General features: G+C 45.0%; 1 protein-coding gene across 5 annotated transcripts in view; it reads right to left on the bottom strand.

Annotated features, from left to right (window-relative positions):
- The window catches only part of si:dkeyp-72e1.9 (syntaxin-binding protein 4), an 80,095-nt gene that overhangs the window by 45,583 nt on the left and 10,427 nt on the right, over positions 1–24,085 (bottom strand). For 2 of the 5 annotated variants that reach the window (XM_076882859.1, XM_076882858.1), the window contains exon 2: positions 5,141–5,214. In XM_076882859.1, coding sequence (XP_076738974.1) covers positions 5,141–5,214 — 74 coding nt within the window. Of the gene's footprint in view, positions 1–5,140; positions 5,215–12,806; positions 13,023–13,585; positions 13,611–14,405; positions 14,554–24,085 lie in introns of those variants that run through there. The other 3 variants (XM_014413197.2, XM_076882860.1, XM_014413196.2) reach the window with 3 other exon arrangements.

The following is a 24,085-nucleotide window of genomic DNA, read 5'->3' on the forward strand; positions in this document are numbered from 1 at the left end:
TGAGGGTCCTGCTCAGTATTTTACTGTTCCTAGGACAGCATCCTTCTGGACAGAGATCTCCAATGTTGTTCCTGGGATCTGCTGGAGCCACTTGCCTCACTTGGGAGTCACTGCTCCAGTTACCACTGGAACCACTGTTAGCTTCACCTTCCACATTTTTCGAGTTCTTCTCTCAGCCGGTGGTACTTCTCCAGCTTCTTGTGTTCCTTCTTCCTGACATTGCTGGTATAGCTACTAGAGATGGACTGATCCGATATTACGTATCGGTATCAGTCCATCTCTAATAGCTACATCTATTACTGCGGCCATCTCTGGTTGTCCACCACTACTATGTCTGGTTCGTTTGCCATCACCAGTTTGTCCATGTGTATCTAGAAGTCCCACAGGATCTTAGCTCAGTCATTCTTGACCGCCCTAGGGTGCGTCTCCCATTTTGACCTTAGGACTTCCAGGCTATACTCGGCACTGAGGTATTCACTAAGCACGCGGTCAGTTATAGTCATCTTCCTGATGTACTCGTGGATGTTCGTTGTCTCATCCTGGACTGTGGTTCTGACATTCAGTAGTCCCGGGCCTCCTTCCTTCCACTTAGCGTCTCAGGATGCTGGACTTGGGGTGAAGCCCTCCATGCCCGGTAAGGAGCTTCCCTGTCTTATTGTCAGTGGCTTCTATCTCCTCGTTTGGTCACCTTATTATCCCAGCAGGGTACCTGATCGCCAACAGGTTGTAGGTGTTGACAGCCTAGATCTTGTTCTGACCATTCAGCTGACTCCTCAGGACTTGCCTGACCCTCTGCAGGTACTTGGTGGTTGCAGCTTTCCTAGTCTTTCCCATTTGCCTGTGGGATCCCCAGGTACTTGTAGCTGTCCTCAGTGTCTACATGTTGCCTTCTGGTAGCATGGTCCCCTCTGACTACCTTCCTTCTCTTGTTACCATCAGACTACACTTCTCCAGTCTAAATGATGGATGGTGACTTGTGCTATTGGGTTGAAGTTGGCCTCTAGTGTTGTACACCACATCCCCATTGAGTTTCTGATGAAGGCTTTTAGGGTCCCGTTGATCTTATATAGTTCTAGGATCCATGTGTAGAGCATCGAGTCATAGGCCTTCTGGTAATCAGTCTCAGGTGACTGCTATGTCTACCAGAAGCCAGTGTTTCTCCTCTGGTATTCTTGCTCATGTGTCAAGCCATGTGCCTGTTTATCTTAGCTGCTATGATGCCTGACAGGAGCTTCTATGTGGTACCGAGGCAGGTTATTGGCTGGTATTTGGATAGGACCAGTCCCTTCTGGGGATCCTTGGGGATCAGGACCTTCCGGCCTTCTGTTAGCCATTCTGGGTGCGTTTCATCCTTTAGCAGCCTCATTGAGTTCAGTCAGCTTCTTCAGCCAGTAGGCGTGAATCATACTGATCAGATCAGCTGATTAGTCTCAGTGATGGTTGCAGTAGGGATTGTCTATAGTGCTGCATTCAAGTGCTGCTTCTAGTAGACCTTCAGAGGGTAACTTGTGTAATCTTTCTAACTGGCTACAGAGGACCCAGGTTTCCAGCTTCGGCATGATGCAAAGGAGCAAAACTCCAATGTGGATAGAAAACGAATAATAATAATTGTAATAATCTTATCACTACCAATTAAATGTAAATAATTTAAGCAACAGTAACTATAACTGAATCAGTGGACAAAATGATTCCACGTTCATGTGTTTTATGCACACTTTACACACACAGCTTCTACAGCTCCAACAGCCCATCTGATTCCTGCACGTGGATCTTTCATCACTGCACTCCACAGAAAATATAGTAGAGTTAACGCTGAAATCAGGCCTTCTTTAGCTTAAGGCTTCCACTGGCCTGCTGGAGCCAACACAGAGTGTTACAACTAATTGGGTCTGGAGTGAAGGGCTCAAGTTAATTATCGCCTGGTGGAACAGTGGGGTTTTAAAGTTCCTTGTCTCAGTCCTCCCATCCTTTTATACTCTTCTCTGAGGAAAACAGTTTCTTGTTCTTTTAAGCCTCAAAGCAGTCTCCTCCCCTCATCTATCATCAGATAAGAAAAACATGCAGCTGGAGCAAATATGAAAGACTTGCATCCCTTGTTCTTATTCAGCTTTGCATTTACTTTCCGAATCATTACTTCCCATTCACAATGAGTCAAGGGCATATTTCTTACACAAGAACTGAATGTCCCAGATCTAAATAAAATGTGGGGTTATTCAGTGTGATTACAAGAGGTTCTTAAAATGGTTTCTTATTCCCCAGATAACACAAGAACATGAAATATAAAATGTCTGTTGAGTAGGGAGAGTGAGTTTTGAAAACCGTCTTCTTTAAAGCACAAGCTGCAGATACTGCCAACATGTCAACAAAATGAACTGTGACGGACACGATTTTCACTGCAAACACCGTCCCCTGCCCACAGGCTGATGCTGTGCTGCTTTCAGCTGCACTAACAGAGAGATTCAAAAGTGCTGTCCTCCATATGCGATTGTATGCTACAGTGTGTACAGCAGCCCTTCTCCCTGCTGAAAGCTACATGTGTGCACTAAGGAAGCCTTAAGACTTTAATATATGTATCAGAACACTGTATTCACCTGCATGTGCTCAGGTTGGATGGGAATTAGTTGCTTTGCTTCTCACCTGCGTGCACATATTGATACACAGGTTGGCTTTTACGCATCTTCATTCTTCAGACTTTTTGGCTTTCCAGTAAGTCAAAAAACCTTTGACACTGACACATATGTATAAATACAGCACAACCAATTACTTAAAATTACTGTTATGCCAAAAGCATAACTGGATAGAAAATAAAACCCTCACAGTGGCCAGTTCATGACCGATGGTTATGGACTGGACTCCTCAAAGCCCGGACCTCAACATTATTGAAGCAGTGAGGGTCATCTTAAGAGAACATCCAAAGAAGAGCTTTGACTATCCATCAAGAAGCCTGGAGAACCATTCCTGAGGAACACTTAAAGAAATGACAGAGTCAGAGTCATGCTCAGTCTGTCAGCTGCCTGAGAGAGTTCAGGCAGTGAAGAACAATAAAGGTGTTCACACCAAATATTCACTTTCAAATTCTCAGTAAATCACTGGACCCATTTCTCATTTTCCTAGCCAAATATATATTGCATAACATACATGTACGCACTTTACAAAAGCATATAAAATGCACACAAATTGTGTGCATTTCTTTTATTTGTCAAAATAAATGAGAAAACAGAGCTGCCCTATGTACTCTGACTCTCTGAATTCTGTTATTTAATATTTATTACTGCTTTAAATGTTACATTTCAAGAATAATTATAAACTGTATGTTCAGAACTTAAACATATTCAGTTTTATTTATATACTGCCAAATCACAAGTTGCCTCAGCAGTGCACACGTTCTTTATGCCATCAGCTTCTGCAAACGTTACTAAACATCAAATCATGTAAGACATCATCTTGGACATGTCAGCAATAATAGAGTAATACAGTTCTGTTCTGAGGAGATTTACACAACCTCATGAATATATATGTGTGGACGTATAAATATGGACATAAATATATCTATATAAAGCAGTTTTGCTTCACTGTGATGTTTGGCAGCTTGACAGTAGTTGCATTCATGGACATGAGTTGTTTTTTCTTGCTTAGGCACAAGTTGCAGCAGCACAGTGATAGTGCATAGTAGACAGTGGAAGTGGAGGATAAAAACAACAGCAGCTCCTGTATTCTTAACCCCACTCAGTTAAGTAGGTTATGGCTTTGACCTACTTCCCCTGCTTGGCAAACACAGTGATCTGTAGCATGATACCTACTCTGCAAATCCCTTTAAAACGCAGACTAATATTATTTAATCTACTCATTATCATGCTCCATCACCAGTGGTTAGTGGAGGATGGTTGAATAAGGCTATGTAGATGATTCAGACTTGGTGTAAAGAACTGAATTCTGTTGGGTCCAAAATGTTGTTTTTTTATTAAATCCATGGCTTCATCTCAGCTTGTATGTGTTTGGTCAACTATTGGGTATAAAGTGTCAGACCACTACGTCCTGTGAGGGGAACAGTTTCTCTCAGAACTCAGGTTATGCTGACACACCTGCAGAAAGCACGAGCTTTATTCACGAGGACAAGTTTTTGTCCGAGTGTGTGGCCGAGCCTGAAGTGGATGTCGTGCTTGGAGAAGCTTCTCCTCTGATAAACCTGCTACACAAGGGATGACAATGTTTTTCCGTTTGTCGTTCAGTTTCTACGCAGCTGACCTTCTTTCCTATGCATCTTTGCTGATTTGACGAAGGTCCTGTTGGGATAACCACATGTTTTAAGAACTTTCTATCCATGCGTGTTCCTTTTCTTTCTCTTCTCTCTGGTGTTGCAGGGTCCTGATTACTCCAAATTTGTGTTCCACAGGATGTTTGGAGTCAAAGAGTAGGTACTAGTCTGTGTGTGTGGGCTTCAGTGTTGAGGTTTCCATATTCCTCAATGCATACAGCACAGTCCAGAAATGGCAAACTATTATTCTTCTACTTCTTGGGTTTTGATTTTGACCCAGATGTCATCCACATATCTGTGCCGGTATTTAGGGGCTGTTCCTTTGAAAGAACCAAAAGCTTTACTTTCCACTTCCTCCTTATAAAGGCTGGCTGCAATGGCTGACACTGGGGAGCCCATGGCACATCCATATTTTGATGTACAAACCCTGGTTGTATGTGGTGGTGAGGCGGGGTGAAGCTGATTCTGTTTTCTATGGCGCGGTCTTACTGTAGGTGTTGGTAAGTTTTTGTTTGCCATATGTGGAACTTCCAAAATCGTTCTTCTCCTTTAATGTCTTATGGAAACTGTGCTTTGTCCACAAACTAATGGATCACTAAAGTCAACGTCATTTCATGGACATTTTTTTACTAAATATGTTACAGTACAGTACTGGCTACTTTTTAAGTAATCACTATTTGAATGCGGATCCTAAGTCAGACGTGAGCTGTGTAAGCAGTCAGACAAGTGCGAGTGAAAAAAATGAAAGAACTTAAGTTGAGCATCTTATTGAAGTTAAAGAGCCAGAGCAACATCTACAAGCAGCAACACATGTGACCTCTGCAAACACAAAGGAGAGTAGTCGAGTGTTGAGGTGTGTGGGGACAGAAGTATGAAAAGACTTACCTAGGCCATTCTCACAGTCTGTAAACTCCATGGAATGAACAGCCCGGTCAACTCCGTATGGACCCATTAGTGTCCTGTTAGAGGTCAGTGGATAAAAAGGAAGCAGGAAGCAGGGAAAGGAAAGAGAGTGAGGGAGAAAAAGATGACGAAATAGGAAAAAAAACCCAAATCTAACTATTTTTTTCACAGGCTGCACTGCTACACAGTCAGAATCCATCCATCACATAGGAGAACTATAGTATTGGGAACTTAACCTCAGATAGCTTCTCCTGTCTAGGCCTGAGACTTTGTCACCACACACAAGGCAAGGAGTGTGTCTTCAGTGTGTGCTGCAGATACTTCATTGTGAAAATTAGTCTTCTATTCATGGTACTGTCAAAAATCTTTCTCAAATTATGAACACAAAAGAATTCTTTCCTCACACTGCTGTTTGAAGACAAGACCAAATACAGCTGTGACAGTAGCAGAGGAAGCAGAAATGAGACGGCAGCATTGGGTAACTCCAAAGCATCTTGGTAAGATCTCACACAGTGAGCAATTCTCTGAGAGATAGGGCTGGCACACATGTTGTTCGTCTTATGCAATAATGCTGCACAAGAGGACTGCACACTGCAGCTTTCCCCTTTTCCCTCTTTACTAATCCTCATCTAACACTTGCAAAGCATCCCTTTGCTTCCCTCATTAGACACTACTAAAGACAATGCAGAATACTGCAAATGAACAAACCATAAATGTCACTTTTTTGGTATCTGGAATGATGTCTTTTTAGCACTTTATTTTAGTTTGCAGTTCCCTTCCTGTCTACACCCAAATGACAAAAAGGACTATCAATATTTTAGCTGCAGAGGGTTCGCCACTGCTGTCAGTAACAACAATGAGGCTGAACTTCGAAAGAAACACTGGCTGATAACACAAAGATGCAACGTTCAGGATGGAGCTGGACCTTTCAAAATCATCTGTTAAGGATGGATATACAGTCTCACACTAGAACAGCGGGATTCACTGTTGATTTTTGTATTTTTGTGGTTTGGATTCATTTTACTGCTTTGGGCTGTCTTTGATTAATGGTCATGACAATTTGCATATTAATGATGAAGAAACTGAGCTCACAGCCCGTTGTTCAGTGGTGCTAGTTTCAGTTTTTAGGCAAATGTACTGTTTATAAGGTTGGGGAAACCTGCACTTGGATGAGTGACGAAACGTTTCTCCTACTGGAAATGCTAATTTGTATTTGTATTCCTTGGACCAGAGAGCGGGTTTCCACTTTGCTACAGTCCATTTTAAATGAGCTTTGGTCCAGAGAATCACTGATCATGTTCACATATGGCTTCTTCTTTGCAGGGTGGAGCTTTAACCTGCATGTGTGGACAGCACAGGAAGTGTTCCTGAGCCCATGCATCGATTTCCACCACACAATCGTGTCTGTTGTTAATGCAGTGCTGCTTGAAGGACCAAAGATCACACAAACAAATGAAAAAAAGAAAATGAAAAAAATTGTGAAACTGCACCACAGTTTGTTGGCAGTTTTTTCATCAGCCTCTCCACGACAGTCTTTTCATACCCAGTTGTGTTACTTACTAGTTAACCTGATTAGCTGCTAAATGTTACTCCAGCTGTTTCTTTTGAGCACCACTTACTTTTCCAGGTTTTTGTTGCCCTGACCCAATTGTTTTGAAAGATGTTGATGCCATTTTCATGAAATACAGTCCTGAACAAAACTGTAAGACCACTTGAAAAATGGCAAAAAATCCTATTTTGCATGTTTGGATCTTAACGAGGTACCAAGTCGAGCTTCAACATGCAACAAGAAGGAATGGGAGTGACACAAAACATTTTTTTGAGCATGCAAACAATGCTTAAACTGAAACAGGCTGTTTTACAGCTGATCAAAGTTTAGGACCACACCTCCAAAAAACCTGTAAACCCACCAAAACAGAAATCAATGTTGCAAACATGAACTCAGTAATGAGTCGCTCCACAGTGATTGTTGATCACTTCAAAAATTCGTTGTGGCATGCTTGATGCAAGTGTTTCCATGAGGTGAGAGGGAACATTTCTCCAAGTGGTGAAGACGGCCGCATGAAGGCATCTACTGCCTGGATCTGTTGTCCGTTTTTGTAAACTTCCCATCCCCAAAGGTTCTCAGTTGGATTTGGATCAGGGGAACACACAGGATGGTCCAACAGGGTGATGTTATTGTCCTAGAAGAAGTCTTTTGTCCTGCAGCATTGTGTATTGTAGCATTGTCCTGTTGATAAACCCAGTGGTTACCACACAGACGAGGGCCCTCAGTCATGAGGGACGCTCTCTGCAACATCTGGACACAGCCAGCAGCTGTTTGACGCCCCTGCACCTCCTGAAGCTCCACTGAAGGAAAAAGCACCCCAGGCCATTATGGTCCCCCCTCCACTGTGGAGCGTAGAGAACACCTCGGGTGGGATCTGCTTGTCATGCCGGTAACGTTGGAAACCAACAGGACCATCAAGGTTAAATGTGTTCTCATCAGCGAATAAAACTTTCTTCCACCTTTCAATGTCCCATGTTTGGCGCTCAAAGTCCAAACAGTCAGTTCTGTGGCATCGAAGGACACGAGGCCTTTGAAGACCTTTCTTGTTTTGGAAGCCCTTCAGTCTGAGATGCCGTCTGATGGTTATGGGGCTGCAGTCGGCACCAGTAATGGCCTTAAATTGGGTCGAGGATCTTCCAGTGTCTTGACAGCCAGTTGGATCCTTCGGCTCTGTGCTGGTGAAGTTGTTTTGGGTCTTCCACTTGACTATTTTGTTCCATAACCCTCAGGATCATTTAAGAAATTCCAAATGACTGTCTTACTGCGTCCCCACCTCAGCAGCAATGGCGCGCTGTCAGAGACCCTGCTCATGCAGTTCAACAACCCGACCACGTTCAAAAGGGAACGTTTTTTGCCTTTGCCATCAGAACGTCATGACAGTGAGACTACCTGACAGAAAATGATGAATCCACATTTTAACACAGATTTGGCCTTAAGGCATGTGGACCTAAACTTTTGATCAGCTGTGAAACAGCCTGTTTCAGTTTAAGTGTTGTTTTCAATAAATTGCATGATCCAAAAATGTTTTGTGTCACTCCCATTCCTCCTTGTTGCACGTTGAAGCTCTACTTGGAACCTTGTTAAGATCCAAACATGCAAAATAGGATTTTTTGCCGTTTTTCAAGTGGTCTTAAAGTTTTGCTCAGGACTGCAGTAAAATGTTTCAGCTGAAACATTTGATGCTTTCTCTATGTTCTATTCTGAATAAAATGTTTTTACACCACATCCCAACTTTTTTGGAATTGTAGTTGTACAAAGGTCACATTGGCCAGGAGTTGGAAAGCAGCCATGATGGTTCACGTAACATCTCCACATATATTTTAGAATGCAGCTGGTAAAATCCACAAAGAGCATTAAACCTCAGAACCAGCACGGGTCAGCTGATTAGTCATTTCCTGCCACTGAACAGCTACAAAGGTTCCCCCCTTTCCCCAGTCCCAGTTTAACCCTCAGGTCTACAGGTGTACGGCAAGCTGAGTAATTGTCCTAAAAAAATTGAGTGCACTGAGTTATATCACATTCAGACCAATACAGTGGCAAAAGCTAAACCCATAGGCATAACCACAGACAACATAAAAGATGGATGAGGCCAATGTGAAATCACCGACTGCTTGTTTCCAACCTGGATATGGCAGTGAGGGGTGGATCCAGCCATGAAACCACCCGCTCATTGGTTAATGCCTTGTGTGTTTCCAGAGGTGACAGCAGATTACCCATGTAACACTACAGGACATACAGTTTTTATGCAACTATAGCCGTTAACCCTTGCTGGCCTTTTGAAAAGAAAGGTATGATGGCGCCTGTGTTTGGCTCTGCCGCTGCCGGGTGCAGTTTGTCGCGCTCTGCTACTTTTGTGTTATTTTTTTCTGCTCTGCTGTTCTCACTTAGTTTTAACGATGTATTGGCTGCCTTGGTGTATGATCGTCTGGCTTTGCTATCCATCCAATCCTCTATGGTGCCTCACAATGTCTCTTCGTCCTCCGCCGGTATTTTCCACCCGCCTCCATCAGCTGGAGCCTCGCTAGGCACTTTCGGCGGTTCCTCTAGACCACGGAGAAGGAGAGGGAGAAGAGGAGGTATTTGGGTAAAGCTCAGGCTTTACTGGCGGCGGGGTTTGGCTGGTAAGAAACGCCGAGCAGACCTTGTCTCCTGTGCTCGGAAAAGCTCCATGGAGGGGGACTTGTCTTCCACTTCCCTGTCTGAGGAGGGTTTATCCAGACTCTTCTGCCGTCTGGCCCTTTATTCCCTCGGTGAGTGGATTCTACGAGCGTGATGGCTCAAACGTAGATACTCAAAAGTAGTGATGGGATTTCCGGCTCTTTTTAGAGATCCGGCTCTTTCGGTTCGGCTCACTAAAAAGAGCCGGCTCTTTCGGCTCCGAACCGGCTCTTCAGGTTGTTTTGTTGCTTTAATTAATTTATTATTAACAATAATATAAAATTATGCACAAAAGGAATTACTAACGTAAAAACAAGTGGTTTTATTTATATATGTTTATATATAAATATATGCGGTGGCCCCTAGAGACAAAACACGTACAAACTCCAAAACACATTTCTAGCATGAACTGAACTTCCAAAGCAGAGCTACTAGATCACTTAAATTACACAATTGAAAGCATGTGTGCATTGTTTGTGTATTTATACACAGGCACTCATATATATATTCAAATAATTTAAAAAAAAGTTCATTTACCTGTTATTACCACACACCAAATCCGGTCGTTGGTACTTGCTGGCTTGTGTAGCCACAAGATAACAAAGGCTCAACACTGCGCCCAGCATCCTGGAGCACTTCTGTTGTCTTTTGTACGTGTTTTGAGTTTTTATATGCTTCTGAGTTTTTACGTGCTTCGGAGTTTGTACGTGTTTTTACGTGTTTTTGGAGCTTTTACGTGTTTTGGAGTTTGTACGTGTTTTTACGTGTTTTGGAGTTTGTACGTGTTTTTACGTGTTTTGGAGTTTGTACATGCTTCAGAGTTCGTACGTGATTTGAAGTTTGTATGTGCTTTGTCTCTAGGGGCCACCGTAAATATACTTTTATTTATTCACTCCACATAAAATGTAATAAATAAATCATATAATACAAAAATCAACTATTCACATTTCAAGTTTTAACTATTTAAATTTTCAGCTTTTTCCTTTCACAAATTTAAAGTGAAAAGAACACAAAACACTGCAAACCACAACACAATTAAATATAAATTATAATATGAAAACTAAAAGAACATGCATATTCTCTGTCATATGGACCTGCATGAATAAACTTTCTCAATCCTTTATCATCTGCAACCGAAAATAGTTGTGGATGATTACTATACCTTTCTAATGTTGTTGTCCCTGCCTCTCTTTCTCTCTCTCTGGCTCTGTTCCTGTGCAGAGCGTTCTCACTCCCGAGGCGTAACATGTCGACGTTTTGTCACGTCCTGCGGCGTTCCTGAGGAACGCGAAAGGAGACCTTCGGCGTTCTTATGGTACGCGGCGGGTTATTGCTGGAATCCAGTGCAATGACGCTCCCGCGGTAATAGACGTTCCAGCCCTGTATTTCAGCCCTAAACCTAACCTTATCCCTAGCCCTGACCATAACCTTATTCCTGACCTTAACCAGGACTTTAATGATGTTAAATAGCGTGTTTCTAAGCGATTTGAAGAAAAAGAGCGAACATGTGTAGGTTCAGTCCAGACGGTTCTCATATTTCCTCTTTTTCCGAGGTCGTCATTTAGGAACGTGGTGGGTAGCCGAAAACGTAATATGGTGACGATTTGTCACCTAGCGTAAAATGTTACGCTTTGGGAGTGAGAACGGGTTGTCCTGTGCTACTGAGTGTAACTACCGCCCCTCCCCCCTCTGCCCAGCGTAAAGCACAAGGCTCGCGTGCAGAGTGAAGCGGAAAAAAGTGCGAGAGAGAGGCTGAGAGAAAGAAAGAAAAAACAAAAAACCCACGTGAGGGCTCGCGATAAGGAGCCGGCTCGCGTCGTTCACGTCAAAGAGCCGGCTCTAAGAGCCATTTCGTTCGCGAACGACCCATCACTACTCAAAAGTATCTATGTCCTGTAACTCGAGCCCCTGCAAATACTGAGGCTTCTACCTCGCTGAATATGGCGCTTTTTAATGCTCAATCTCTGTCTAATAAATGCCAAAAATGAGCTCACTCCACAGAAACAGCCCTTCTTAGGGTCTCAAATGACATTTTGATGAGTAATGATGCAGGAAAATACTCTGTCCTACTTATGTTGGACCTCACATCGGCTTTTGACAGTGTTGACTACCACATCCTCCTTGAAAGGCTTCAACACTGGGTTGGTGTATCTGGAACTGCCTTAGAGTGGTTCTCCTCATATCTACATCACCGATCCTTTTCTGTGATGGTCTCTGGTTTTAGGTCATCCTAAATTCACATGTGACACCATTGCTATCTCAGCTTCACTGGCTTCCTGTGGAATTTAGAGTCCATTTTAAGTTCCTGGTCTTGACATTCGGAGCCTTGCATGGACTGGCACCAGTCTACATCTCTGATCTGCTACAGCCATATGTCCCTAGCAGGTCCCTGAGGTAATCAGATCAGGGCTTACTTGCTATTAAAAAGACTAAGATGAGAACTAAGGGTGACAGAGCTTTTGCCACTGTGGCCCCGAGACTGTGGAACTCTCTCCCCCAAACATTAAGAACTGTGGACTCAGTCGTTGTTTTTAAAAAACAACTCAAAACTCACCTTTTTAACTGTTTTTGATTAATTTTTGCCTGTTTTATATTGTTTTTTTTTTCCTTTTATTATTTGTTATCTTATGTGCAGCACTTTGTGACACTGTCTAGAAAGGTGCTGTATAAATAACATTTTATTTATTTGTTTGTAAGGTTCATACAGTCTATGGGCATGACCGGAGTCACGAATACACTCGCTGAAGCTTGGTGCCATTCAAAAAACTCAGTGGTTGTGTTGTTAGACACACATGGATGAAGTATAACTTGTGGCATGAGAAACATATTGTAAACATAACTGAAGCAGCTCCACACTGCCGACTGCATCATTCACCCTAACGGATAAAATGTCGATGAGACAAGCTTCCAAACGTCTGTCAGTAAATGTTCCAACTTTGGTAAAACACGGATCATCAAATCAGCAACATTTACAAAATCAATGAGCCACACAGTAAAAGCACAGACTGAACATTAAATGTCCACAATGGAACCCGCTAATGAGAGCCGATAAAGTGCCTCATAGAGGCTCTTTTCAAAGGAAACTTGGGACGCACTTGGTCTCTGATGTGGAGCTCATCCGTTTGTAGCGCATGCAAGAAAGATCACTGCATCATTTCACGCGGAAAACTAGAACATATCGATAAGCCTGAGAGAAGAGCACGAAGCACAGCTCCGTGTGAGACACGAAGCAGATCCACGCGCCTGTGTTACAGACGGACAGTCAGCGTCACGGTTACCAGAAAAAGACCGAGAAGACACGCGGTGTGTTTGGTTTCCACGGGACAGAGTTATGGTTAGTAAACGCATCTCCGTGTTTCCAGAGTTCAGCTGTCAGCATCGTGTCACCGCTGCTGTCACACAGACTAACCTCTACCTGCACACGCAGCCGCTCGCCTTTACCTGCTGATGATCACCGCTCCTTTGTACATGACTGAAAACGTTGGCATGTTGACATGGAGCCCGGTTCTCCGGTGAGACAGGCGGAGGCTCGGTCGCAGCGTTCAGCCTTCAGCCAGCAGCCACATGATGGTGCACAGGCACTAATTCCAGCGAAGCAGCCTGTGCGCTCCAAACATCTCCACCTTCAGCCACACGGTTAATCTCTTACATAACTAAAGTCGGCGGAAAATGAAAAAAAAAAAACCCTCTGGGGCTGGAAATGATTCGGTGGTTTGTTTCGCACACATTTCTCACCCTACCTGTCATTTTCTCTTGCTGTGGCTGTGCAGCGGCTTTATTTGTTGCTGGGAACAGCTCCATTCAACGGAATCTGCCTTTCCCCCTCTCTCTGGATGTTTGTGCTACTTTGATGGTAACGTGTTTAATTGTGTTTGGCCTCGTTACGCGTGAACATGAGTCTTTCCATAGATTCTACCCACACTTCCATTTGTATCAACCACAGCTTCTTTTAAGACGATATTGGCCACTGCGCTAACAAGTTCTTGTTGAGCCAGAGAGGAGGGGCTTACGAGCCTTTAAACACATTAATGCACAAGTGCCCTGCTCTCCATTTAGGAACTGCAATTTAATCCCCAGATGACATCCATTACTCTGCCTTCATCTTTAGCATTCAGACCGTCTATGCTGTCATCTTCACTACTCAAACAACGATTCTTCATTTTGGCTTTATTTTGATCAGCTAATGTTACAAAAATGCGAGAAAGAAAAAGAAAAGTTACCACAGTGCTGTCTCAGCTCAGTGCTGCTAGGAAGCTTTTTTGTTAGAGACAGCCTCATCCATGATCCCTAAAATGAATTTAATGCAAAGACAAAATCAATCAATCAAATGGAGGCAACAGCGCTTAAAGATACAACACTGGTGACTGTAACTGAGCTGTTTCTTGTGTGTTTCCACCCAGCAACATGACTGTGCCCCTCCCACCGGACACAGGTAAAACCTGCTGAACCTGCCTGTGTTTGAATTCACTGTTACACTACATTCATAAATGGGGGAGCGCTCCAGTGTACACTCTGTAGCTTCTTTTTGATTCAGTTTGGTGTGTAACTTTTCTAGATTTGAGGTGTAATTTTCTATCAGTAAAATATCCTCACTGGCAGGTACAGCACAAGTGGAGGTTTGAATAGAAAGAATACACTAAGTATATTTTTTAAGGTTCTTGCTTCTAGAATTTCCTGACATTGTTATTACATGTAGATCCTTACAGTGTCATTTGCAAATTGCCCAAAGGCACGTAATAATTAGAAAATACATAAACATTTTTCTCATATGGTAATTCTAGTTGCTGAAAGTTACCCCCCTACACGAATAAAGAAATGCATGGTGACTGGTCAGTAATTACACCATTATTTGTGTGCTGTATTAAAAAGTGCTGCCCCCAAATAAACTTTCTGAGTGACACGGGCGTGAGGCTGCAGGAGGTCTTTGACACAAACAATAAATAACAGGAAAATTCATAGGAACGTTTCCTGGAGCACCGGGTGCTGAGATATTCAGCTTCAGCCTGAGACACTGAAACAGCTGAAAACCTGAAAACCTACCTGGCAAATCCTAGAGGCACTTTGAGTCTTTGAAGCATGTCTGTGCTGTGGTGCAAAAGCCTGGACGTTAGCTTGTGGTTGTTAACATATGCTCTGCATATTTCCAATCACGATGCTCCGCAGCTGCCAGCAGATATGGAGAGTACCAATTGATGAAGTGATGATAAGCTTATGCACACAAATCCATACAGCACAAGCACGTGCTAAATATAGGCCTCTGTAAGAAGGCTGTTCAAATACTCCAGGCACAGATCAGACTGTATGACACACACGGAGTTGCTTACAGCTCAGTGGGGTTTTCTTGCTCTTGTCTGCTTTGCTTCAGTCTGTATGGCTATTACTTCACACTAAAGCTGCCCTAATTATCTTTACATATTTTCTCTTTCATTCCTGCTTCTTTACATTTTCTTCTTAACTCTTTGAGTTCTAGCTACTGTGCATACTAACGTTTATTAGTTCTTAACTTCACATCTGTCTCTGAGCTTCTTCCTTCTTCTGTTTTTGCATTTAGCTTTACTTCCTGCCTGTGACTGTGTTGATTGTGTGCACCTGTGTCTAACCACCATTAGCATTCACTTTATGTGTATAGTCCTGTATTTGCCTCAGTGTGTTTCATATACAACCTGCATGTCCCTGGAAAGTACATTTAAACTTTTAGTCTGTACAACATAGATTGTTTTGAGCGGAGTTTTGTCCATGTTAGCATCAACACAGCCCGGGTCCATGTTTATATCTGTAATTTTGATCAGAAATTGATTAAAACAAAACAAAAACAACAGATAAACTAAAGACACCCAGATTTGTTCAGCAAAAATAACACATTGATGATGTTTGAAGCATAAACCCTATCACTGATGTTACCATTACCAGCACTAAGCTGCTATGTTAGCTTAATGTCCCCTGTCACGGACCCGGTGCCGGGGACTCGGGGTTCGTGAACAGTGTGGACCTTTATTGTTATTAGTGTATTGGATGTATGTTTGCTGCACTGTGCTCTTGTGTTCCATGCTGGTGTGTGTGTGTGTGTGAGGCTGGAGGATGAAGGACAGCCACCTGCAGGCCTGATGGGTGTGGCCCTGCCAGCTGCTGGTCACGCCTAGCTTACCACACACCTGCTTCTGATCAGGATCGTCGGGGGAGCTACTTAACAGAGCGATGGAGCTTCCTCCGGCGCAGGATCGTTGAGTTAGACTCCACGTCAGTGTTTGTAGTGCTGGTCAGTGTATGCCTGCTGGAGTTGGTGCCATAACGGCTGTGTCTGTGTTTTTCCCCAGGAGGACAGCGGAACACAGGACTGCAAGACACACGGGGTGTGTGAAGGCACAGGGGCAGAGAGCACGGGATACCAGCACTTGGGAGAAGACACGTCACGGGAGTCGAGGGAGCACTTTTGGAGATTCAATGTGTGGTGTACAATTACCTCACTGTAAATAAACCCACTGTTCATTTCATTAAGTCCAGCGTTTGGGTCCTTTCTCCTACATCCCCCACGGTCTGCCCCCCAGACCGTGACAGAACGATCCTGCCAGATGGACCCAGCGGACTTTTCGGAGAGGTTCAGGAGGGAGGTGACAGACAAAGTAAATCGTCTATGTGAACTGTGGCTGGAAGCGCACGCGGAGGGTTTACGTTGTGCTGTGGAGAAGCGGTTGCAGGAAACACTGACTTGTTTTCCCTGGGTGTTGGACAATCTTTTTCCGATTGTGGCGGATTTCCTGCTCAACACCCTTCACCTCCACTCTCCGATCCAGGCTGCCCCCCCACTCGGCCAGCCTGAGGTTCTTCAGCCTGATACGCCGGCCCCGACGTCTACCCGGAAACGGCGTTCGCGCCGCCGGCGTTCCTCACCGCAGCCGCCCTCCCGGACATCTCAAGAACCGGCTGTGGTGAGTAATAAGGACACTTTTTCATTTCTCACCCCATCTGCTTTTTTGTTTTCAGTGGATGGTGACACCGCTGACGCTGCTGCAAGCCGGCCAACAGTACAACTAGCGTGGCCTCATTCAGCAGTCTCCACGCCACTGGCGGCTTCACCATCTGCGGTTGTAGCGCCGTAATCATCCCATCCGCATGCAGTCACCCCTCGGCCATCTTCTTCACCGGCTCTACCTTCACCTTCCCCACCTGCGGACACCGCATCACCATCTTCGCCTCCGGATCATCCATCTGTGGCTGAAGCGCAGCCAGAGGTGCCCGCACGGCCAGCTGTTGAGCCCTGCGAGCAGGAGCAGGAGCCCGGAGAGCGGGAGGAGCTGCTCAGCGAAGCGGAGCAGGAGCTCAGGGAGCGGGAGGTGCCCGCACGGCCAGCCGTGCAGCCCTGCGAGCCGGAGCCCGGAGAGCGGGAGCAGCGGCTCGGCGAGCGGGAGCTCAGCATGCCCGAGCAGGGGCTCAGCGAGCGGGAGGAGCTCAGCATGCTCGAGCAGGAGCTCGGCGAGCCGGAGGAGCTCAGCATGCTCGAGAAGGAGCTCGGCGAGCCGGAGGAGCTCAGCATGCTCGAGCAGGAGCTCAGCGTGCCGGAGGAGCTCAGCGTGCCGGAGGAGCTCAGCGTGCCGGAGGAGCACAGCGTGCTAATGCCGGAGGAGCACTGTGAGCCGGAGGAGCTCAGCGAGCTTATGCTGGAGGAGCTCAGCATGCCGAAGGAGCTCAGCGAGCGAGGGGAGCCCGCGTCGCCAGCTGTGGAACTCAGCGAGCCGGAGGAGCTCAGCGAGCTGGAGGAGCTCAGCGAGCCGGAGGAGCTCAGCGAGCGAGGGGAGCCCGCGTCGCCAGCTGTAGAGCTCAGCGAGCCGGAGGAGCTCGGCGAGCCGGAGGAGCTCAGTGAGCCGGGGGAGCTCGGCGAGCCGGAGGAGCACAGTGAGCCGGGGGAGCCCAGCGAGCTAATGCCGGAGGAGCACTGTGAGCTGGAGCAGCTCAGCGAGCCACCCACTGAGAAGCCCGCACCGCTGCTGGCGGACCTCAACGAGCCGGAGGGACCGGCGTTGCCAGCAGAGGAGCTCAGCGAGCCTGGTGAGCCCGCGCTGCCACCGGAGGAGCTCGGAGGTCCGGAGGGATCCGCTGAGCCAGAGCTGGAGGTCGGCGTGCCGGAGGGGCCGCCACGTCCTGCAGCCCGGCCGCCACGTCCTGCAGCCCGGCCGCCACATCCTGCAGCCCGGCCGGTACATCGAGAATCATGGGTTGTGCTGAGGCGGGAGCAGCAACACCGCCGCCACCGGACCCGTGGCCGCCCGCCGGAGCAGCAACGCCGCCGCCACCGGACCCGTGGCCGCCCGCCGGAGCAGTCACACTGCCGCCACCGGACCCGTGGCCGCCCGCCGGAGCTGCAATGCCGTTGCCACCGGATCCGTGGCAGGCCGCCTGAAGCGTTCTGCTTCCATCACGGGGTTAGAGGTAGGCCACCTGAACTTTTTTGCCGCCACTGCCTAACCCGCAGCGGGTTCCGCTTGTTTTGCCGTCCTACAGGTCGGCCGCCAGAACTGTTTGCTGCCACTGGACCGGGGGATTGAACTGTTGACCTGTGTTTTTCTTTTGTTGCTTTGTGGTGGCTGTTTAGCGGAGTGGTTTTGGGGCCCTCCGTCCTGGACCCCCCGCCACCCGCCCTGGGTTGGTTGTTCTGTAGTTTTGTTTTGGGGTCGTCGGGAGTCGACCCTTTGAGGGGGGGTACTGTCACGGACCCGGTGCCGGGGACTCGGGGTTCGTGAACAGTGTGGACCTTTATTGTTATTAGTGTATTGGATGTATGTTTGCTGCACTGTGCTCTTGTGTTCCATGCTGGTGTGTGTGTGTGTGTGAGGCTGGAGGATGAAGGACAGCCACCTGCAGGCCTGATGGGTGTGGCCCTGCCAGCTGCTGGTCACGCCTAGCTTACCACACACCTGCTTCTGATCAGGATCGTCGGGGGAGCTACTTAACAGAGCGATGGAGCTTCCTCCGGCGCAGGATCGTTGAGTTAGACTCCACGTCAGTGTTTGTAGTGTTGTTAAAGTGTATGCCTGCTGGAGTTGGTGCCATAACGGCTGTGTCTGTGTTTTTTCCTCAGGAGAGTGGAACACAGGACTGCAAGACACACGGGGTGTGTGAAGGCACAGGGGCAGAGAGCACGGGATACCAGCACTTGGGAGAAGACACGTCACGGGAGTCGAGGGAGCACTTTTGGAGATTCAATGTGTGGTGTACAATTACCTCACTGTAAATAAACCCACTGTTCATTTCATTAAGTCCAGCGTTTGGGTCCTTTCTCCAACATCCCCCACGGTCTGCCCCCCAGACCGTGACAGTCCCCATTGTGATTCAGATGTCACTGATGGGGTAAAAAGCCAAGCTATGAACTAGAGTTTCACATCCAGGTCCATGTTTGAGGCTTGGCTGTGCGGAGATCCCACATCGCCTGCATGGGTTCATTAGACACAGTAAATAGCTGTGCTCAGTGGGGCAAGCAGGAGCCCAGAGAGAACCAGCATGGCAAGTTTGACAAATGAACCCAGGTCTGTAACTTAGAAACAGTTATCCTTATTACTGGTGCAGTATGGGGACTAGCCTTCTCTGTGCAGGTGACTAAGATTTAAACCAGTCAGCTGATATTAGGGTGTGTTATAGTACAAGGTTCTGTCTGTCCATGAACAAAATGCCATAAACAAGCTAAATTTAAAACCAGCTGTCGAGCAGATTAATCTGGCGTGGATCCACATCATATTTTTTAAAAGGACAGCAGTGTGGTTATCGACCCTGACGCTCTCTGAATCCTGTTCAGACTACACGCTGGATTCATGAATTCAGTCCGTGCCGGTAAATCCAACTTTTAAGCTTTTAAAAAACTGATCCGAGCCCAGTCTGACTATCACATGGACTCGTATGTGATTACACATTTAGGTTTACAAGACCTGGTTAAAGATATTGTTATTAAAACAAAAAGGAACATTTCTGTTCAATCTATCAGTTTTTCGGTTCAATAAAATAAACCATTATTACAGTGACAGCGGAGATACAGTAAAAACAGTTCAAAACTGTTAAAGCAGTGAGTTGTCTAAAGCCAGGACAAGGTTTGTGATGTTTTCCAGTTGTTGGGATTAAAGAAGCTGGAGTCTTTCCAGGCCCTTACCAAACCCTGAGGTCTTGTACTGACTCCAGAGGCAGGCTTTGGGAGCACAGATGTAAGCTTGGCTAATGCTTGACTGCAGTCGTAGCCAACCTGAGATTTGTCTCCAAATGTGAAGCATCTCATCCTTTAGAGCCTGCACCAGGCAAGGCTTCACAGTCCCAGACACTTTCCACAAAACACAAAGAGACACGGTCCTATCCCAGTGAGCAAAGTGGAAATTGATTTAAGCAGCTGATTAAAGTAACAGGCTCTCATCACTAACTCCCCTTTCCACGCTGCACACAGTGTAAACCAGCGTTTCCCAACCACTGTGAGAAATGATCAGGTGTGCCGTGGAACATTATTAGTACTGGCCAACCTGATTGGTGCTCTAAGCGACGGCGTGAGTAACGGGCAGAACAATGACGTTCTCTTCCACTAGAGGGCAGTACAACCACCTGCTCTAATAAATGTGTTGCCAACTGGCAGTAAAAACAGAAGAAGACGAAGAAGAACTTAAATAACAGTCATGCTGTGAGACGATGTTTAAAAAGAAAGTGTTCAGTCTGACCTGGTCCTGGAGAAAACTCGACCCAGATGAAGGCCCTAGCATGAGTAGTGGTCAGAAGGAAGCAACAAAGGTATACTGGGACAAACCGAGCCAGTTCTGCTATATTTGGTGGAAGAATGATCCGTATGCTTTGTGTGACATGTCTGTTTGGTGGTGTGCTGTGGGATTTTTCTAATGTGAAATATGGGCCGTGGCTCCAAAAGCCTGGGAAACACTGGTGTAAACACACTGCATGCTTCACTAAAACATCCCATTAGATGCAAAGTTGCACATCTGAGTCATAAAAGAGCTGGGACATCACTGCACTTCTTGTTGCTTCTCACATTGTTTTATTGGTTTCTTTTTTGCCTGGGAGCATGAGCAGCTGAGCGAGTATGTCAGCGATGTGCGCTCTCCTTTGTTTATACATACGCACACACTGTTGTGTCTCTTTGTGTCGTCGTTTCCCAACAAATGAACACAATGTGAGTCTACAGAAAAGAAATGATTTTATTTTGTGTTAATTATCTAATGTCTTTGGTTCCATCGTGTTTGTGTTCTTCTGTAACACCAGAATTAAGATTTTACTTTATTATGTATGTCTCTTTATAATGCTGTGTAATGTTGCAGCACACATAAAATAGTATGTAAAGCCCCCACATCTCTCCCAGGAGTAACAAGGAACCTTTAAGCTTGACAGAAGTAGTTATTTGAATTCTATTTTTCATTACATGTATCTGTTTAAAGTGAGATAAGATATCACATAGCCTGTTCACCTGTGTGCAGTTCAGCTTTGTCAGTCACTTCCTGTCTTACTTTATTGTCTGGTGTTTTATTTCCTGTCTGTCATTGTCCTGACTGACTTCAGCTCCGAGGTTCCCCAGGTATCTCCACTTCCCTTCTTACCTCCTGTGTATCTAAAGTCACTTTAGGCTCAGAGTGTCTGTGTTCATTATCCCGACTCATGGCTGCTTTGCATAAGCTGTGGCACTTTGGATTCTATTTTTTGCCTTTGAATTTCTGAATTCCACCTTAATAAAGGTTGTTTTGTCATTGAAATAATAGCTCCAGGACAGAATAAACGATGGAAGACAACAGCAGCTCAACCCTGATAACTTACTGTAGCTCATTGTACCAGTGAAAGGAAGAGAAAAAAATCATGGATGACCAAGGCCTTACATGGGACTAATCATCAGCACACGGAGGAAGTTGCATTGTTGTGTAGTTAGACGAGAGGAGGCTCCAAATCCAGGACATGAGGCCACGATGAGTAAAGAGCTTTAACCTGGCAGAAGCACAATCTAAAATGAAACAAAAGCCCAGTGTACAAACAGAGGAGCTTCTAACTAACACACAAAGTACGAGAGAGCAGTGGTGGGACCAAGTCATTGTTTTGCAAGTCTCAAGTAAGTCTTAAGTCTTTATCCTCAAGTCAGAGTCGAGTCTCAAGTCACTGGTGTAAAAGTCGAGTAAAGTCACAAGTCTGAAACTTTGAACTTCAAGTCCTTTCGAGTCTTTAAAAAAACAAAAGAAGAATGTTGCAGTTATGCTAAATGTAAATATTAGACCATGTGATTTTTAAATCTCTGTTTTTCTCAACACATGACGAAATAGTGAACTTAGAAAATATACACAAATTGTGAAATTGCACCTCTTTAAAATGCAGCTCAATTAAACCTAGCTCCAAGAATAATTTTTACCCACAATTCTGAGATAAGCTGCATGTTATTCTTGGATGCGTCCGGCTTTAAAATAGCAGGACAACACAAACATTAAAGTTAGTTGAGATCACAAAGTTAGATGAAGTCAGCTATCTCATCGTAGCCAAAGAGAAGCACCACCTACCGTTCTTTATGCAACTTCAACTGTCGGACAAAGTTGGAAGTTGTTCCATCTCTGTCTGTGATTCTCTTCTTGCATGTTTTGCATATTGCATTTCATTTTTTTGTTGTTGACTACTTCATAGTTTATGTACCTGAAAAAAAAAACTCTTTGCAGCATTTTTGAGTGTTTTTTTTTTTCTTCTTAAAAAAATCTGGTTAATTTGATTGGCTGTGCTACAGCTCACGCACACATACGTACGGAGTGCGGTTTGAATAAATGAATGAATGAACTGAATTAATGGTGCAGTTGGTTGTTGTCCCATCTTCACTGGGAAATGACTTGCCTGCTCTGGACTCTTACATTTCCTCTCATATCCATGTTTCATTGGTTTGTTTGTTTGTTTGTTTGTTTTTTTGCATATTTCTCAAATGGCAAAGCAATGTTTTGGGTAATCCACCTAAATGAGACTTGTTCACTTTCATCAGCAGCTGAATTGCATAACACATGGAATCCTGCATGTTTTAATCTAATAGCGAGAGCAGCTTAGCAGTTCTTCAAAGCATCTTCCAAAGATGCTTTGAAGAACTTCAGGGTTCTTTGAGCCACTGGACTAAAAGCAGCAGGCTGCGAATGGCTTTTGTCTGTTTGGTGAGTTTAATGTTGAGATTCTGGTTTTTTTTTTCCATTACATTATTTGAAAAAACCTGTTAAAAGCAAACTTTTATACCTTTGATTCATAATGTTTGCACTTTCGGCATGTCAGCATTCTTTTGTCTTCCATTAGAGAGTCTGTCTGTTAACTGCTGGTGAGTTGAAGTATTAAAAGAGATTCATGCATGTAAACAAGAGGTCCAGAAGTGCCTATTTTGTTCTTGGAGGAACTTTTCGAAGAACAGGAAGTGTCTCCCTTGTTATGTACAGCAATCAAGGATGATGATAACTGTTATAAATGTACATGTCCTCCTGAGATGAGCCTGACCACAGCAGAAACGCTGTGAACACTCACAAGGAAAAGAGCCAGACTGCAAACAGACAAAGGTGAAACAGTGTTTGAGTAAAGAAAACTGGAACTCCAGACAGAGACCATCACAAACAAACTGAAAATGAAAACATGAGCTTCTATAAAAAGACGAAAATCCAACACTTTGTCCATCAAAAAGTTTGGCCCTCAGTCCTGAAAGCTAAAACATCTGACAATAGAAAAGTGAATTCAAAGAGAATTCATGTTGACAATACATCTCTAGCATAGATGCGTATGTTGATATCCATGCAACATTACATGTGACAGTTCTGTTCTGTGCAGCCACACAAACAGTTTCATCTTCTTTTGCCATGGCAACGACCATTTGCCTTGGAACTTTAATCACTAAATCCCTACAGTGGGTCATTATCAGATTAGGAGATTATCCAATCCACACTGAGAAATCAAACAGGCTGGACCCAATCACTGGGAGACATACGCACCCGTGCTCCACCACACATATTTGTACATCTTTTGTTATCATTGATGGCATGTGCATGTGTGTTTATGTGTATAACAGACAGAGTGAGAGAGACAGCACGAGTGTATGTAACAGAAAGAGACAAGGAAAACTAAAAGGATGGTTGATCCTTGTCAAGTATTTCCAGTTACAAGGCTGCCCCCTACAGAAAGGGAGCTGCACTGCATTTTCTGGAAGATCAAAGTGTGGGAGGATACCATTACTGATGTATATGTTTGTGCAGTTGAGTGGCGTGCATGGCCGCTGTCACAACACCTACAACGTGGCCCTAAGAGAACCTTGAGGCATTTCACCAAGCAGCTCTCAGTGACTCTTTCTGCGATATTCATCCACATATTGTTTAAAAGTAAGCACACTGGCCAAACTACGTGTGGGGGACGTGTTATTAATGCTCATTAAATATGGTGATATCTGGTACACTATCTCAATGTGTGGCAGGGGGACAAGAGATAAAAACGTTTCCAGTCCCACATAAAGTGGGACACACACCATGTGTATACTGCACCTGCACACGTTTCCACAACAGCAACAAGAAGACATGCTGGTTTTCCATCATATATAGCCATCAGTCAACAGGAGCATACGGCTGATAGAAGAAACATATTCAATTACAGTGTTGGTCAAGTTACTTGAAAAAAGTAATCAGTAACTAATTACTGATTACTTCCCCCAAAAAGTAATCCCGTTACTTTACTGATTACTTACTTTCGAAAGTAATTAATTACTTAGTTAC

The sequence above is a fragment of the Maylandia zebra genome, linkage group LG4 (genome assembly GCF_041146795.1).
Source record: "Maylandia zebra isolate NMK-2024a linkage group LG4, Mzebra_GT3a, whole genome shotgun sequence".
In the NCBI taxonomy this organism is placed as follows: Eukaryota; Metazoa; Chordata; class Actinopteri; order Cichliformes; family Cichlidae; genus Maylandia; species Maylandia zebra.